Raw genomic sequence first — 18,089 nt, forward strand, 5'->3', positions numbered from 1 at the left:
GTCACTTCTGGTCACTTCTCGCTCCAAAACCCAAACATGGCAACGGCCAAATCCAAGATGGCGATGGTCAAATTGCTACAGTGGATGCTTAGAAACGGCAGTTCACAAACCAATGTCACGGTGACTACGTCCATATTTTTTTACAGTCTATGGGTGAACTTCAGCCTCTTGTGGCCGAAATGAGTACTATAACACAAAACACTTAGGGAAATGTTCCCAAAAAATAAAAAATAAATAGAAAAATAAAAATTCACCTGCCAAACTTTTTTTTCCCACCTGTTTTCACATATGTAAAAAAGTAACTCGGATAAATGATCCTGGCAAAACATTTTTTTGTTTTTTTTTCACATGGCAAAACTTTTTTTCCCACCTATTTCAAAGATGAAAAAAGTAAGGGACTTAGAAAAATTATCCTGGTAAAACCTTTTTTTCCACGTGTTCTTAAGTCATAAACACATGGGAGAGAACAATTTAGATCAGACTTAATTTTTTTTAATCTCACATGCCTCTCAGGGCTCCTGTACAGAACTGACCAATTGAGAATGTAAGTGTTGTTTCTTTACTGCAGATATTTTAGTGGAGGTCAAGGATGAGCGAGTCATAACATTTATCAGTGTCTTATCTCTCTTGCAAACCTGCTAAGACAATAAAGATACAATGTGATGAGGGAGCTCAGGGTCAGACTAGTTGCATAAGCTGGACTGCTGAAACTGCTTTGGCCCTTTAGCTCTTTTTAGAAACAAAACTAAACGTTTAGAGCCCTAGTATCACCCTGTAGAGGCTACAATGATCATGTGTTGGACAGACCTGACAACATATTAACCTAATGGTAGTATTGTGGGGTCTAAAAATGTAAAGTTTGTCATGGAAAAGAAAGACCATGGGCTCATTAAAGTCAGAAGGAATTATCCTCTTGGCAGTCAATTCATGACCATGCTCTTATTAGATTAAGAACTATACATGGGTGACATATTGAAGAAAAAACCTGAATAAATGAGTATCAAATACAAATGCGTCTATACAGGTCACAGGGCTCACTCAATGGTTTGAAGAGGATGGAAATGATATGAGTCATGCCCTATGGCCTTCACCGTGACCAGATTTTTGTTAGACAGCGCTCTCCATCACCACCATCAAAACTATAAATGAGAGAAAATTCTGTTCATCCCTCCAGCAGAGTTCCACACACTTGGAGGATCTAAGACAAGGAGAATTCAAGCTGTTCTGGAGGCTCATGGTGGAACAACACCTTAAACCTTGTTTAGTCTGACACTAGAGTTGCATGAATCAACACCGTATCCTGGGAATTAAGTACATATCCATATAAGATTCCACACCTCACATTTTACATCCAATTCTTTACTTTTTGTAACAGTGACCAAGATCTTTCCCTGACCATAGCAAAATATTTTAGTTGTCCAACCCTAACATTACCTTAAGCTTAGTTTATGTGCTAAAACCATGATCTGTCTTAACCTTAAACTTATTGTAAGTTTCCATGCACAGGTATTGCAGAAAACTTTGGCACTGGACAAAAATAATTACCATGTCATTGAACCCAATCCAGGATTTTGCAGGATATCTACTTTCTTATCTGGCAACAGAGTTGTAAAAAAAAGTATTCCTAGCATTCATTTCAATAAATTATGACACCCACTGTGCCAATGCAGGGCCAATAAAATATATGCAAGCGCACATTTCTGGTAAATTACTTTGTCATTTGTTTATCAAGATGAGGATAACATCTCTCTCTCTCTCTCTCTCTCTCTCTCTCTCTCTCTCTCTCTCTCTCTGATTGTGAAGGTCATAGCATATGTTTCACATCATTTTCATACTCATCAAAGCATTCAGTGACCCCTCGTGCCCTGTGAATTGGGGCATTGTCATCCTGGAAGAGACCACTCCCATCAGGATAGAAATGTTTCATCATAGGACAAAGGTGATCACTCAGAAAAACTTTGTATTGATTTGCAGTGACTCTTCCCTCTAAGGGGACAAGTGGACCCAAACCATGCCAGCAAAATGCCCCCCAAAGCAAAACAGAGCCACCAGATCCCCTCACTGAAGGGCTCACACATTCAGACCTGGACCAGTTTTTCCTTTAATTTGTCACCCGTCTGTACATATATAGATACATAGAAACGGTACCCTGCTACCTCGGACCCAAGTTAACACTGGTTTACTGGGAACACTGAGCGCTGCACACCTGGGCTAATGTTAGCTACTTTAGCTAAATTGTGCTAACAGGGCAGGTATCATAATCAAGTAACATGAAACTTAGTGAAATATTGCAACAATAGTCCAACTCAGTGCGAGTCCCAGAGCTGGAGAGAGCAACAGGTGAGCCAACTGTCAATCACAGCTGTCAGTCAACGCCCACATGGCAGACATCAAAGGTACTATAAGTCTTCAAATCTAATTAATGAAGCAATCATTTCCAAAATGACCACCAGCTCACTTATTAGAGGGCCTGGATTTAGAGATTGAGACCATAATGACCATAAATAATTTTGACTTGAGAGAAAAGGATTCCAGTTGAGTCAATAGCTGCCAGGGATTTTTTGGAACTAGCATCTAGCAGCTGTTGGTGGCATTACACTTAAAACACATTAGCTTCAGCATCAAGCTGTGGTAGATGCTGCTTGTTTTAACCAGGACAGTTTCCTGTTCATTCATGGCTTGAAGAGTTCCAACTGTAAATGCCTATTAGACTTTCAGATTTTTGTGTATAAGTGGTAATTTTGGCCTGACGGGGGCTAGATGAAAGGTCAGCGGGTCAATGAAGTTTAGGATTCTCCTCTGTGGATGAATATCCACATCAAGTTTCATGGTCATCTTACCAATAGGTGTTGAATTATCTTGCTCTGGACTGATGTGTTGGACAAACAACTGATCACCTGAGTAGATGGCCAACATCATCATTCTCCTGCCACTGGAACATGAAGGAAAAAAGGATATTTCTGAATAGTTAATCCTGCCACTGTGGTGCAACACAGTACAGCCATTGTTTTCTTTTTCTTTTCACACAACTCTGTTGCAATCACTGTTATGTTGACCAAAGAGCAAATGCAATAACAGGCGCAGGCATGTCTAAACAATAGACCCTTTCCTCTGTGTATCCACTGTCAGCAGGACAGATTCCCCAGTTTCCAACTCACTTTGAAATTTAAATGGCTGTGATAGACTCAAACCAAACACACACACACACACACACACACACACACACACACACACACACACACACACACACACACACACAAAATGTTGCACTTATCACCATGTTTTATGTACTTTGCATTTTTGCAACACAGCGTATAAAGTTTAGCTGTTGATTGACAGGCAGATAGTAGATGTTTAACAGGAGGAGGTGTGTTAGCAGCACTGAGGACAGAATAAATCTCTCGCTCAATGTGGGATTCTCTCCACTGTCTGACAGATTCCCTCTCCTCACTTCTCCTCCTCTTTCTTCTCTCCACCCCTCAGCACCACAGAGGCAAGCTTTGGATCAGCTCACACAGCTAATCTAAATACTGCAGGAGCCAAAGCCTGCAGCTCTGACTTCAGGTCAACATTAGAGGCTTTTACCTGGAGACAGTTGTATTTTAGTCCAGAGAAGTGTGGGGGCTTAGAAGTCGCCATGGTTGACAGCATGGACATGGAGAAGCAGCAGAAGCGCTGCTGCATCAGTGGCAAACAAGGAATTATCATCGGTGTGACGGTGTTGGTGTGCTCTTTGGCAGTGGGCCTTGGGGTGGGCCTCTCTTTGCCTGACACCACCACTACACCAGCCCCCACAGCAGAGCCTACACAGCCCCCCTCATCTGGCAGAGGGCCCTGTACGCCTTCCTCTGACTCCAGCGGGGACTGGAGGAATTTCCGTCTGCCCCGTTACGTGAACCCGATCCACTATGACCTGCACCTGGAGCCAGACCTGGTCGACGACACCTACACGGGCACTGTGGAAATCCACGTGGAAGTCAGCAAGCCTACCCGCCATCTGTGGCTCCACATCAGGGAGACATTTGTCAGTGCCATGCCCAGGCTGAGGATGCTGGACAGCCAGGGGGGGCAGAAGGAGGTGTCTGTAAAAAGCTGCTTTGAGTACAACCCTCAGCAGTATGTGGTGGTGGAGGCCACAGAGGAGCTGCCCATCACTGGCCCAGGAGAGGTGTACGTGCTCAGTCTGGACTTCCAGGGGTGGCTGAATGGCTCTGTTGTGGGATTCTACAGGGTCATCTACACTGAGCAGGGGGTCACCAAGTAAGTTGTTTGATGGGATTTGAATCTGTCATAACCAACACATATCACACATGCTTATTCACAAAAGCAAAAGAGCACTTTATTACACTCAACAGTATTTTGACTTACCCAATCCTATATAACAATATCTCTTCATGTTTTTGGAACAGATTAACAGTTTTAAACCCACCTGTAAATGATTTGTATAAACAGTTAATAATTGCCTTATAACACAAGGATTGTCTGTGTGTGTAAAGTAATATATTTATTCTTTTATACATTATAATAATGTTACCAGTGTATATAATTTGAAAATAACAAAGAGAAAATAACAGACAAACAGAAAAGAAAAGAAAAATTACTAAAATTACTTTACTATTATTACTATTCCCGGCTATCTCCTGATGCTCTGGGATGATTATATTGGTTGATTAATCATTTATCATCTTCTGGCTGCGTCATGAAATAATAATTATATAATTTCATATACTGTATATTGTCCCCAAATTCAATCAGATTTATGGGTATCTCTGCCAGCATTTGAAATAACATTTTGGGGTTTCAAACTATGCTTGGCTATGCATCACTGTGACTGTCCTATAAAAACCACACATCTCCAAAATGTCAACTTTTCAAAAAATGTATGACAATGCACTTTTACAGATAATCGAATGGGTTTTGATTTCTTCATCAGCCTAAGAATGAATTTCATCTTATAAAGGAGCAAATGATTAGTGCGAGTTATCTGAAAATGTATAAAAATCACTATATTTTGAGATCCATGATTTTCACTCAACAGTGACAATATTGGATCAGCTGGTGGGTACAACAAATTACCAGCCATTGTTAAGGATTCAGTACACCTCAAATGAAACAGTTTGTATGAAGTGTGTACCCTACCCCACACCTTTCCAAAGCCAGAATTGGACAGTCTGTGTCAGACTGTTTTTGTAACTTTCTGAAACCAACAACAAGCAGGCCTACCTCAGGCAGTAATTGGCCAGGTGTGTGCCAATCAATGAAGCTCTTTTTTCATTCTTCACAGAACTACTTCTGTCACTATTCATGTAAACAACGAAGTGCAAGAATGTCTTAGAGGACAGACTGATCTGTTTGTGCCATTATTCTCATTTTTGCTATTGATCACGTCTCCTTCCTCTCTATGACAGCAGGCTTTTCATCCTGCCTTTAAGTGTGGCCATATGGAACAGGTGTACTGTACACACTTGGTTTGATGAAAATTCAGACAAACTAGCTGCAAACTATTTCACTGGTTTCACTGATCCACTGGTCCCACAGGTTGGGTTCATCAACTGCAAAAGACCAGTCACCCTTAAACTGGCCAGACACCATACAGATTAGGCCTGATATTAATCCTGAACTGGTTGTCAAATTTTAGAAATGGGATGAATTTCAGCCAGATTGGTTGTGGTTTGATGTGCAGTTTGGGGTCACAATGCCTGAATGATCAAAGATCTGGCTGTTAGACTATTTGTTGGATTTCTGAGAAATTTCTCAGAAATTTTGTGTGGCGTAATAATTAGTCTCTTACAGTATGTCAGTAGTATTGCAGCAGCTGCAAACAGGAGGGTAACAGAGTAAATGAAGTAGAAATAAAAGCATGAATGACCTGTCCAAGAACTTAAAAAACCTCATGCACATTATTGAGTCAGACGTTCCATGGAATGCCCAGTTGTAATTGCATTGCATATTAATCAGATTTCATTTTATGATGATGTCTGCTGTACATCAAATTAATGAAAAACATTAGTGTGGCAGCACTTCAACGAAAAGAATGTTTTTGTGACTGTGTTTACCAAGGGTAGAGTTTTCATTCTCTATCTTCCTTTTGCCTCTCACTTTTCTTATTTCTATGATTGAAATAAAGATAAAACAAAACAAATTTCAGTTATTAAATTTCATAATAAGCAAAAATCAAATGCTAATGTTAACCTGATCAGAGGAGTCATTGGAAGCCATTTGGTAGGGTGCCTTGAAGACAAAAACATGATTTTTTTTGCTGTATAAAAAGACAACATAAATAACATAACTTACTCTGTAAGCTTTGTTGTAACAGAAAAAAGTTTCAAGACACCATACAGATAATCATTAAATCTTTGCTCAATTTCTTTGAGTAAATTGGTTGAAATGGTACACCGTCCAGAATTAATATTTTGAGTAACAAACACTCTTACCTCTGCTCTGTAAACACTGTGTGCTCCTTTACGGAGAGCAGCTGTGGTCAGCTTGGATTCATGTCAATGTTACAAAAGATTCCAATGGTGACACATGTTTAGGTTGCAAGGAAAAAATGATCAAAACATACTTAGATTTTCTCAAACCACTCCAGAGACATAATCCACTTCTGATCTGCTGTGCTGGACTCTATGTATATATTCAAACAGTCATTGGCTAAATACATAATCTCATACACACTGAGCATGTGGATAGATATTAGAGATTACTTTGAGATTACAGAATTGTGAGTATTACAAACTGATGTCCAGTTTTGCGTGGGTGGAGAAGTTTTTATATTTTGATATCTTTTTGCTGACATGAAAAAAGTCCCTCTCCACTCAAAAATATGTTCTACTTTGCTTCTTGTACCCTCACTTGGATGTTGTTCTCTTCTCTGTACAGAATGATGTATGTGCAGACTTTGTTTTCACATTCATCGGCTGAAGGAGGAAAGTTTCTCTGTGTTCACCTTAAATCTCAGTTAAATACGAGCATGATTGTGACATCACAATTAGTTAGGAGCCAATCATGATGCAGTATGCAATTAACAAACGTAATGTGGAAACTTGAAGGCTCCAGTGCACATACACTGAGAATGGACTTTTCAATGAAGCTGCCCTGGTTGAGTCCACTAAAAGATGCTTTTACTTTCACAAGTAGTTGAGAAGTTTCTCTGGGATCAGGCTCAGTCAGGGGAGCTAACTAATACAAAATAATATAGAGGACAGCTTTTGTTCTAAATTAAAGATGGCAAACAATTTTCTTTTGTACTTACAGAGTTTTAAAAAAAAATAAAGTTTCTGGTCTCAAACCCTTTCTGCAATAATCTGTCCTTTATTTGATCAACAGAAAGATTGCTGCAACTGATCATGAGCCAACAGATGCCCGCAAGTCATTTCCATGCTTCGATGAACCCAACAAGAAGGCTACTTACAAAATCTCCATCACGCATGATGCTAACTATAATGCTCTGTCCAACATGCCACCTGAGGTAGGACTAAAGTCAGAAATATAAGTTCTTCCACTCCTTTTTCTTCATGTCTCTGTACATTTGTAATGTCAGTAAGCTGATTTTTTTTTTTGCTGAAGTTGAAACATTTTCAACTTGTACAGATGCATCATTGCCCAGTGAATGCTGCCCAGGACAAATTGACTTTTGCTAAATCCCTCCCCTGGTCTGTCAGGTTTTGGATTTGTCCGCATGCTCCTTAAGTGGTGTGCACGGAGCATTACCTAAGATAGTGCTAGATTTGCCAAACACATCAGTTAGTCTTCATCCCCAAATCCTTTCTCTTGCAATGGATCATGGATCATCAACTGGTGAGGTTGCTAATTTTTGCCTGAGTAGCTTTAACAGTATTTTAGAATTACACCATATATGCCATCATGTTTAGCCTACATTTAAGACCATTAGACAGACTTCTATTAATCAGCTGGAAATATTAAAAAATCAGTTGGATACAGAGTTTCCAACCAACCAAGTTTCCTATGAGTTAGTATTAAGCAGATAGCTAGCTACAGCTAATCAAATCTGCTAGTGACAACTGTCAATATTGCCAGAAAAATGTCTGAAAAAGATCTATCACAGCTCAATAGCAGTGTTTTTTAGCTCTATTTTCTGCCCTTTTAATTTAATTTTAATTAAGTTCATTATGGTAGTTTTGACTATTAAGTTTTTCATTCTAGAGAAAATCATACATCATCACTTTGCGAATAAAACTGTTCATAATCCTGTTGGACTCAGTATAGTTGCAGTAGGTGGAAGGAGCATAATTTCTAAAACTTTCCCATGGTTAAAGAAAAAAAACAAAACAAAGAAAGAGTAAGCTGGGCTTGTAGTGAATGCTTTGAATACTAAAAGCAGAGGAATCAATCTTGTGCCTCTGTTTTTGGACCAGGGGATCCACCCATCTCTACAGGCAGAGTGACAGCCACATTAACCCATTAGCCTTTTCCTATCTCTAGGGAAACCCTCAACAACTGCTTGGCAATAAAGTGAGGACCTCCTTCCAGAAGTCCATTCCAATGAGTACCTATTTGGTATGTTTTGCTGTGCACCAGTTCAGCCATGTGGAAAGAACATCCGCCCGAGGAATTCCTGTGAGTTTACCACTATGTGTCACAATCAGTACCATTAATTTACAGTGAGAATTGTTGAAAAGATTTGAAATGAATATACTATAAGATTTATACTGTCAGACAAACAAACCCATACACACATACTTTTGAGTTTTGTCTTAATTTGTCTTTACAGTTGAGAATCTACGCCCAGCCAACTCAATTAGACACCGCAATCTATGCTGCCAACGTGACCAAGGTCATCTTTGATTACTTTGAGGAATACTTCAACATGTCATACTCCATCTCAAAACTGGGTACGTATAGAAATACTCTGTAGTAATCATCGTCAACCTCTTATCACTCCACATTAAACAGGGAAGTGGCTCACTCCCTCACCAAATGCTGTGATTTACATATTGCTATACTGTCACATACTATGTAAATCATTTCTGATTACACTACATGTAATTGATCTTTTTCTTTGTTCCACCTTTGTGATCATGGTGAGACCTACTTTGTTTAAGGGGTCACACTTTCCAAATAAGAATAACAAGTCTAAATGTCCCTGCTAGGGGCCCATAGAGGTTGCAGTATTATTCTCTTGGGAATATGTTCTCAAGTAAATTTTAATTGTGATTCTGTTCCTGAGAACAGCTGATCAATGGTATTAATAATAATTTAATACGTTCAGTAGATTTAAATAAACAGTAACACTAATACACACATAGTGTTCAGTCTAAACACTGCTACCTTTTCAAAGAGTAAAAGGCCTGTCTACTCTTAAACTGTTCCTGTAGGTCAAGCAACAGGTGTATAATCGCTGCAGGGGACTTGCCCCCTCAGATCAGTAACATTGACCATTATTGCTTTATTTTAATTTGCTGATGTCAATGCAACAAAAGTGAATATATCTGTGACTACTGACACAAGAGTGAGAATACAGGTGACCACTGAAACAAAAATGATTACAGCTGTGACTTCTAATTCAGACTAACTGCCTGATCAAGGTTATAAAAGAACCTGTGAACACAACAACTTTCTCAGTTTTGGCCTGGGTTGTGTCTAATGCAACATGGCTCCACATGGTGAGGAATTGCCTGAACAGAAAGAAACCAGATTGTGAGACTTCATAAGATGGGAGAGGGTAGAAGATCATGGACTACTGAACAGAAGCCAAAACACAGTTGCAGCAGTGGTTAGGAGGAACAGGAGTACCCATGCTACCAATAACAGAAGGCACAGTGGCTGTCCTCGGAAAATGACGGCACACACAATTCAGTAAAGGATTATCTGTGGAAACAGTGACTGTTCAGACAGTGTGAAGGACACTGCATGAAGTCAACCTCTACAGACGACATCCAAGAAGAAAACCATTGCTCACCAAATGACACAAAACTGCAAGGTAAAACTTTGCCAAAGACCATGAAAAGAAGCCTGATGAATACTGGCAGCACATTCTTTGGTCAGATGAAACCAAAATAAATTAGTTTGGATCAGATGGGGTCCAGCATGTTTGGCGTGGACCTGGCCAGGACTACCACAGTGACTATATAGTGCCGACAGTGAAACATGGAGGTGGGCAGGGGAGCCGGATTAATTTCAGAAGTGCGGGGGCCAAAAAGTGTGTGTGTGCGTGTGTGTGTGCGAAGGCCTTTTCATACTTTCCGCGTTAGCGGACAGCTGTGGACTTGCATGCGGACCACGGCCGCGGACACAGTTCCATTCATAGCTTACTTTTCGGGGGTCCGCGGACACACAGACACATTCCACATGTGCGCACTAGTAAATGAGAGTTGTAAGTATTACAAATCATTGTGCAGCCTTTAAACACAGTAACCTGTTACTCCATGCTGGATCATATTTCATTGTTTCACCAGCACTTTAAACAACACGCCCACACCAACACAGCCCCTTGTATTGTTTTACTCAGGACTGTTTTCAGCAAGGGTGAAATCTTCACTTTTAGCCACTTAGAATAAAAATGTCCTGAGTTCCACTCTGTCAAATTAAAATACCAGTTTTGATGAGCAGAAATATGCAGAGCTTGGCTCACACAATTCAGGACTGAAGTAGTGGCAGCCCACATGACCTACAGGACAGACCCAAAGCTTTGGCACTGCACTCACAGCAGCAGGGTTTCTGTGAATTACAGAAAACCTGCTGCGTCTTTTTACCGTAAATGTTGCAATATAGGGCAATTTGAAGGGATACAGTGATTTGCAACTTAAAAAGAATGTAGGAGGAGGGTAAAGTGGGGGGGGGGGCAATGGCACCTTGGCTCCCCTACTTCCAGCGCAAAAGATGTAGGGGAGATGACATATATGCATGGCAATGTGAATGCACATTTGCAAGCCCAAATACTGAATGAAAAGATGACTCCCAGTCTCAAGAAGCTTAGAAGTAGAGGAATTTTCTAACGTGACAATGATCCAAAACACACTGCAAAAATCACACAAGAGCTTTTAAATAAGAAAAAAGTGAAAACTTTGACTTGACCAGGTATTTCCCCTGACCTGAATCCAATAGAACACATTTAGAGTATTTTAGAAAGGAAAGTTGAGCAACCAAATCCCTCTAGCAAAGAGCAGCTGAAATAATCACCTTTGAAGAATGACAGAACATCTCCACAGATTTGGGCAAGACTGGTATCATCTCTGCCCAGAAGAATCAATCTGTTATCAGAAATAAAGGCGGGTAATCAAGCATACTAAATATTGACAAATAAAAGGATGCGTCTCACTAATGAAGGGTCTGCTGACTTTTGTTGCAGTTCATTCTTAAATATGGACCTTTCATTATAGTTTTATTAGTCAAAGCTGTTTAATTCTTCTTGGGTTTTGTCTAAAAACAAATAAAATTGTATTTAATAGACAGGATTTGTAATTACTTAACATTTTAGTGATATTGACGAGGGGTGTACTCAGTTTTGTTATATACTGTAGAAATTCTCTAGGAACCATTAATATCCATTCCAACTTTCATGGCCACTATTTTGTATAATATAATCTTACAGTCAGTCACTATCTCCCTGTTTGAATGACTAAAGCAGTAATGCAATAAAAAATCTGATAAGCAGTTACTCTAATGCGCTCTCTGTGTTGTTTTGATCCAGATAAGATAGCCATCCCTGACTTTGGTACTGGTGCAATGGAGAACTGGGGCCTCATCACCTACAGGGAGACCAACCTGCTGTATGATGAGAAGCAGTCATCCTCCTACAACAAGCAGCGAGTGGCCAGTGTTATCGCCCATGAGCTGGTTCACCAGGTACTACACCACAACCAAAGGCAATTTATGCCCATCTATATCGAATAAGCTTTTACAATATACTGTACATCTTTAAGTAATAAATCACAGATTTGTTTTATCTCAGAATATCAGAGACATAAAATTACCTCATTCAGAGGTGAAAAAGATCAGCTCATTTACAGGTCATTAAAATCCAGATAAACATCCAGATAAAGTTTATGAAGATCTGAAGAAGGGGCAGTAGAATGTCAGAAGCATTGCCAACATAAATTACATTGTCATCACATTACTCTCCGGAATATCAGCTATCTTACTGTGATAAGAGACCTTGAGGCAGTCAATAAAGTTTTATGTCAAAGTTACAGGAATGAGGCATCACATATAGCTGCAAGCTTTTATGAGGCTCTCTTTGCACAAGTACTGAACAATAAACTTTTACAGTGTAGAAGAAATACTGTACACACATACAGTATGCTAAATGGGATTACCAAAGTGGGCTGCTGCTGCGTCAGGGCACGAGACACTCAAAGGTCCGAGAGTAGGCCCCACGTTTGTGGTAATACGATTCATCTTCATTAATCTTCATGAAATAATTTAATTCATCTACAGCAGGGTGTTTAAAAGTGCTAATTTGTTTGGTAATATGGTGTTTAATACTGTAAGTCTCATGATTAATCAATGGACTGTATGGAAAACAACCTCAGACACAACCAGGAAGAAGGCAAGAGAGCTGAAAATGTGTGGTGATTAAAGCATGGTGCAGAGCTGTGTGACATGATTTGTTGAACTTACATTGAAGCTCACAGTGGTATACACCTCACTGTGTGTGATTTTCAATATCAAACGTAGCATAAAAAAGCCCACCAGGAATGAAAGTGATTATACCTTTTAAACTGTAATGTAAAACATCTGTACAGGAGGGGTTGAGTTTTATTGCCATAGCTTAACAGTGATCCAGGAAATCAGTAAATGATTTATGAATAAAAACAGTATTACTGTCAGAGGAGAGACATTGATGTTGCATTGATGTACTGTGGAAAATGTAAATGCTTGAATGACGCATATTGCTAGTTAGACTTCTCTAAATTAGAAATTCTAATTTGGTTTCTCATTAGAATTTCCACAAAATAATGTACCCACAGCAAACATGAGGTGGTAGTATTCCAGTATAACAGTACTAACTGGCCTCTGGGGCTTTTGTTAAAATAAAAAGAAGGTACCACTCACTTATTGTCCGCAGTGTGCACTGCAGCCAATGACAACATTTTTTAATGTTTAGTGCCAACACTTTGAAAAAATATATTTATATCTGCAATATCTGTGCATGGTTAAGTTTAGGGAAAGACTGTCCATTCAAAACCCCAATCTTCACATCTACACTGTCTGCTTTGCCACACAAAGGGCATGCTGCTTCCTGCATTCACACTAAACGTTGGCACTGGAGGTAAACTGTCCAATATGAATGTTATTGCTAGGAATACAGGGCTGGATGGCAACAGGATAAATGCATAAAGCACAAGCAGAGATGTAAGAATGGGGAGTCAGAAGTGGTCCATATCAAATTTTTGTTTGCCCTTTACAAATCTCTATGTACTCCCTTTCCTTTGTTTGGCTCCTAGAAACTCATGGTAAATGTCTTTTTGCAGTGGTTTGGGAACATTGTGACTATGGATTGGTGGGATGACCTCTGGCTTAATGAGGGCTTTGCCAGTTTCTTTGAGTACATCGGTGTGGAGAAAGCTGAGCCCAACTGGGGCATGGTGAGTTCTCAAAGCTGCACTACACTATTAGTCACAATGACAGAAGACTGGTCACTTTGAGGACTTTAGTACCCTGAAACTTGTATTGTCTCCTCTTGTGGTGTGCAGCGAGACATCATGATAATCAGTGATGTGCTTCCTGTCATGGTGGATGACGCTCTCCTCTCCTCTCACCCAATAATTGTGAATGTGTCGACCCCAGCAGAGATCACCTCTGTGTTTGATGCCATATCATACAACAAGGTATGACCACTGGAAAACCCTTCATTGCATCATTGCAAATGAATACAGTAAAATGTTTGATCCTGTACTTAACCCAAATCTTAAAATTTTGCCTCCATGGAGACATTGACATGTCAATTACATTATCAACATAAAACAGCCAAAAAGTATCAAGCATCATGCAACAGAAAACAATGAATATACTTCAACATTTTCCAGGGAGCGTCCATTCTCAGGATGCTGGAGGACTGGATGGGTAAAGACGTGTTCAGAGACGGCTGTAGAGTAAGTCAGAGTCAATCCTTCTTATCCAAGATAATAAGCTGTCTAAGTGAAGTATGAATCTCAACATGGATCTTATTTACAAGATGTTTTGAAAATTTGGATCTAAAAGTGAATCTTTTTCCTAAATGTTCTATCAATAAAGCTTCAATGTCTCCAGCAGCTGACTGATAAAAGCCTGTCTTTCTTCTTCCAACAGAAATATTTAAAAGACTACCACTTTAAGAATGCCAAAACTGACAACTTCTGGGCATCTCTGGCTAGTGTATGTTTGAGCTTACATCCATTCAAAGCCTGACTGAAAACCACTTTATTAAGATGAACTGTTTTGTGTTTTGTTTTCTGATCTTTACCCATATTCTTCTCTCTCTGCTCAGGTGAGTGGGTTGCCAGTTGCAGAGGTTATGGACACATGGACCAAACAGATGGGTTATCCTCTTCTGAACCTGTTTGTCTCAGAGGGGACTGCCAAACTGAGCCAAAAGCGCTTCCTCCTCGATCCCAAAGCTGATGCCAGCCAGCCTCCTTCAGCTCTTGGGTCAGGGATACAAAGGAGATTAAAAACCCTCTTTCACTGGTTAAATTCTCAGAGCTTTCTGAAGTGGATAAAGATGGCATTGCCATAGTTTGGCTTAATTAAACAATCCAAAAAGTCCAAGGCCTGCCAAATACTGTACTTAGCAGCTTTGGACGTAGTTGCTTATTATTTTGATCTCAAGAATACAACCTTGTTATCAGGGCCCTTATCAAACCTATCTTCTCTGAGTGGGAGCAATGACACATTTATGAAGTGACTTTTTCCTACTTACAGCAAAGTGTAAAAGTAACTTTTAAGAGCAACTCGCAAGTGATCACATGATTAATCACATGAGGGAACAGCCAATCAGAGATATAAACTGACCCTACATCTGTCATATTGTACATTCTTTTAAAAACTCCTCACAGATTGGTCAGTGGTATGTTATTCTATAAGAACATCTATAACTAGACTTTGTTTAAAAGTTAATTTTATTTGTGTGTAATCGTTAAATCTCCATGAATAATAAACATGTGACATGAACATCAATCTAATATAATTATAATAGATAAATATATAAATAGGGATGAAATAACAGCAAGTTATCTTTGGGATGTTCTGCTGTTGGTAAACGAGATATCATATAATAAGGAGAATTTAGTTCCACACTGACAACTGCAGACAATGAAGATGTTTAGAAAGTGGATAATAATCAAATCAATGCTGATTTATTCTTGTTGTCTGTTTGATCAAATCGATAGACATAAGAAAACAATAAAAAGTGGTGTAACATCCTATCAAATGTTCAAATACAAATAATAATAGACTGAAGTGACTCCATTCTTAATGATGCTGCAATCAGACAGAGAACAGAGTTTCTGTACTGCAGTCATCCAGGTTCTACTCTGAACCAACTCAACACACCTCTGCAGCATTTTACACTCAGAACTAGTTTGATAATAGTTTTTAATCTGATGTTTGTGATTAAAAGTGAAGGATTTATATTTTTATCTTTCACTGAAGTCCTAAATTTTACTTTTAGAGGTGTGATAAATACAAGCCCAGATATTTTGAAAAAATATATAAATTATATATAAGTGAGAATTTGTTTCTCAACGATGGCCTAAAAAGATTTCATGTTATATTTTCTAGGTTTTGTATGATAGTGCATTAATAACAATAATACGTTTGTTTTTGTTACAGCTACAGCTGGACCATCCCAGTCAGATGGCACTCTGTGAAAAGCAACAAGAATATATTGAATATGTTTGACAAGAGCAACAAAGGTAGTATGCTCAACTTCAGAAGTGTGTAATCATCTTCAAAACATTCAAAATAATCAAAAATATTTATTCAAAGATAAAAGAAGAAAAGTAAGAATGAAATTAATATAAATAAAATATTAACAAGTATTTCTTTGTTAGTTTTACATTTTATTTTCATCTCATTTGTTTTCCAGTTAATATAGTCAGAAGGTTTAAATTTTATAGGAAAAACTGATTTAAACAAGCTTTCCATTGTCACTCACACACTTACAGAATCATAATGATCTGTGCTGTTTTTCAGAGCTTATTATCAATAACTACTCACCTTCTGTGGATGGCCTGCTGAAGATCAACCATGATCACATTGGATTCTATAGAGTCAACCATGATGGCCACCAGTGGGATGCTATCAGCCAACAGTTTCAAAACAACCACTCGGTAGGGCTGTGCGATATGATGATATATATCGTGTGATGATAGAAAAACGTCTATTGTTTCATATTATACTCAATATTTTTTGTCATTTGGACTCTCTCCATCTTTTGCTTGGATTACATTATAGAATTACTCTTCTTGGCTTTTTACTCGTGAAGCTTTTATTGCACTTACTCTCCAACTCTCCACCGCTGTCTGTCTGTCCTCCGCTTTGCTGAGCTCCGTGTGTGGAGCATGGATGTATTATAAGAGCTGGATACTGGACTAAAAAGGCGCCCATTCAGTCCGACTTTACATTGTGATCGCTTTTCTCGGCTCGAGGAAAGTTTTACAAACATAAAACCTTCATGGATTAAAAGTTCATAATAGAAAGAATCATAATTGACGTTTGCAGCTCGAGGCGTCCTGTCAACAGTTTTACAGGCATCTCTTTAACAATAGTGGTCTATGGGGAAAATTTTTTGGGTTGCAGGGGGATTTTTTGCTGCAATACTGTGAGTGGCCACTGGGAAAAATTGGCTGAGTGGCAGCGTCCTATCCAGCTCTTATTATACATCCATGGTGTGGTGGGGCTGAGACCCTGTCCGCAGTGAAGCACATAGAGAAGGAGAGTAGCGTGACCATAAATGACAGCTAAATGCAGAACAGGCTATGTTTATTTATGTTTTTTACCTCATTTATGTGCACTTGTTTCATTTCAGTTTCAGTTTTTCTGTCATTTATGGTCGCGCTACTCTCCTCTGCTTTCTATGGTTCATCGCAAGCTGAGCTGAACCCTCCGTGTGTAGAGCATAGACTGTAAAAAATAATAAAAACGTAGCCACTGAGACATCACTCATTGGTTTGTGGACCCCCATTTTGAAACGAGTTTGCATTATGACCATCGCCATCTTGAATTTTTGGAGCCAGAAGTGACCATATTTGGAAGAGAGGCTGGAGCTGACCCTAAAACTAGCTGCTAGCTTGGTTAGCACAGTGCATTTACAGTATATGGTTAACTGTGTTGATGCTAATGCTAATGCTAATTTTTACTAGCAAAAAACAAGATTAAAACCATTAAAACAAAATGCACTTACTGGAAAAAACTGAACATCTGACTCCTTAGATGGTCTTTTAGTACAACCAAATGCTAAACAAGACTTTAGTCGACCAAAATGTTATAATTAACTTACATGAACTGAAAACACTTAAATAGAGACGGCTACACCCACACGTAAACTCTGTGAACCTGGGGTTACGTCATGGTTATGCTACCTAACCAGCGCCACGGTAGTGACTTGCCTGTAATGGCACCCACCTGTCACTCAAAGCGGCCATACCCTTAATTGTGTATAACTTGAAGCCTTAATAAAATTTAATATGTAAATTATATAAAAATTCACCCCACAGTTGTCATGAATGAGGAAATTAACTATAGAGACCACAACTGTTTTTTGTACCAGGCTGTAAACATGTTTATTCATACTGTACAGTTGGGCATTTTAACATGGGGGTTTATGGGGAGTGACTGGCTTTTCAGAGGAGAGACAGTAAAGCAGGTGAAATACGTGAGTTGACAACAACTACACTCATTATGTTACTGTAAGTGCAATAAAATCTTTGCGAGTAAAACGCCAAGAAGTAGTAATTTCATTTTTAATTCGCACCAAAGATGGACAGACAACGGTCAGTGATTTTCAGCTGGGCTGAATACCATCACATGACAGGAGTATTATGAATTTTGAGAATTAAGTTGTAATGCTATGAGACTGAAGTAATTACAAGAAGAAAGTCATAATTTTAGTTTGAAAAAATTGCATAAAATACATTTTGTTGTTGTAT

At 39.0% G+C, this 18,089-nt stretch overlaps 1 protein-coding gene across 2 annotated transcripts in view; it reads left to right on the forward strand.

Moving 5' to 3' along the window:
* The first annotated feature begins 3,403 nt into the window (after positions 1–3,403).
* Positions 3,404–18,089, forward strand: part of enpep (glutamyl aminopeptidase) — a 29,999-nt gene continuing 15,313 nt past the window's right edge. The window contains exons 1-12 of one of the 2 annotated variants that reach the window (XM_067614080.1): positions 3,404–4,260; positions 7,327–7,468; positions 8,443–8,577; positions 8,732–8,852; positions 11,651–11,805; positions 13,434–13,547; positions 13,656–13,790; positions 13,989–14,054; positions 14,251–14,316; positions 14,429–14,589; positions 15,772–15,854; positions 16,135–16,271. In XM_067614080.1, the coding sequence (XP_067470181.1) occupies positions 3,638–4,260; positions 7,327–7,468; positions 8,443–8,577; positions 8,732–8,852; positions 11,651–11,805; positions 13,434–13,547; positions 13,656–13,790; positions 13,989–14,054; positions 14,251–14,316; positions 14,429–14,589; positions 15,772–15,854; positions 16,135–16,271 (1,938 nt within the window). In that variant the 5' untranslated portion in view covers positions 3,404–3,637. The remainder of the gene's footprint in view (positions 4,261–7,326; positions 7,469–8,442; positions 8,578–8,731; positions 8,853–11,650; positions 11,806–13,433; positions 13,548–13,655; positions 13,791–13,988; positions 14,055–14,250; positions 14,317–14,428; positions 14,590–15,771; positions 15,855–16,134; positions 16,272–18,089) is intronic. The other variant, XM_067614078.1, reaches the window with a different exon arrangement.

The sequence above is a fragment of the Thunnus thynnus genome, chromosome 16 (genome assembly GCF_963924715.1).
Source record: "Thunnus thynnus chromosome 16, fThuThy2.1, whole genome shotgun sequence".
NCBI classification, from domain to species: domain Eukaryota; kingdom Metazoa; phylum Chordata; class Actinopteri; order Scombriformes; family Scombridae; genus Thunnus; species Thunnus thynnus.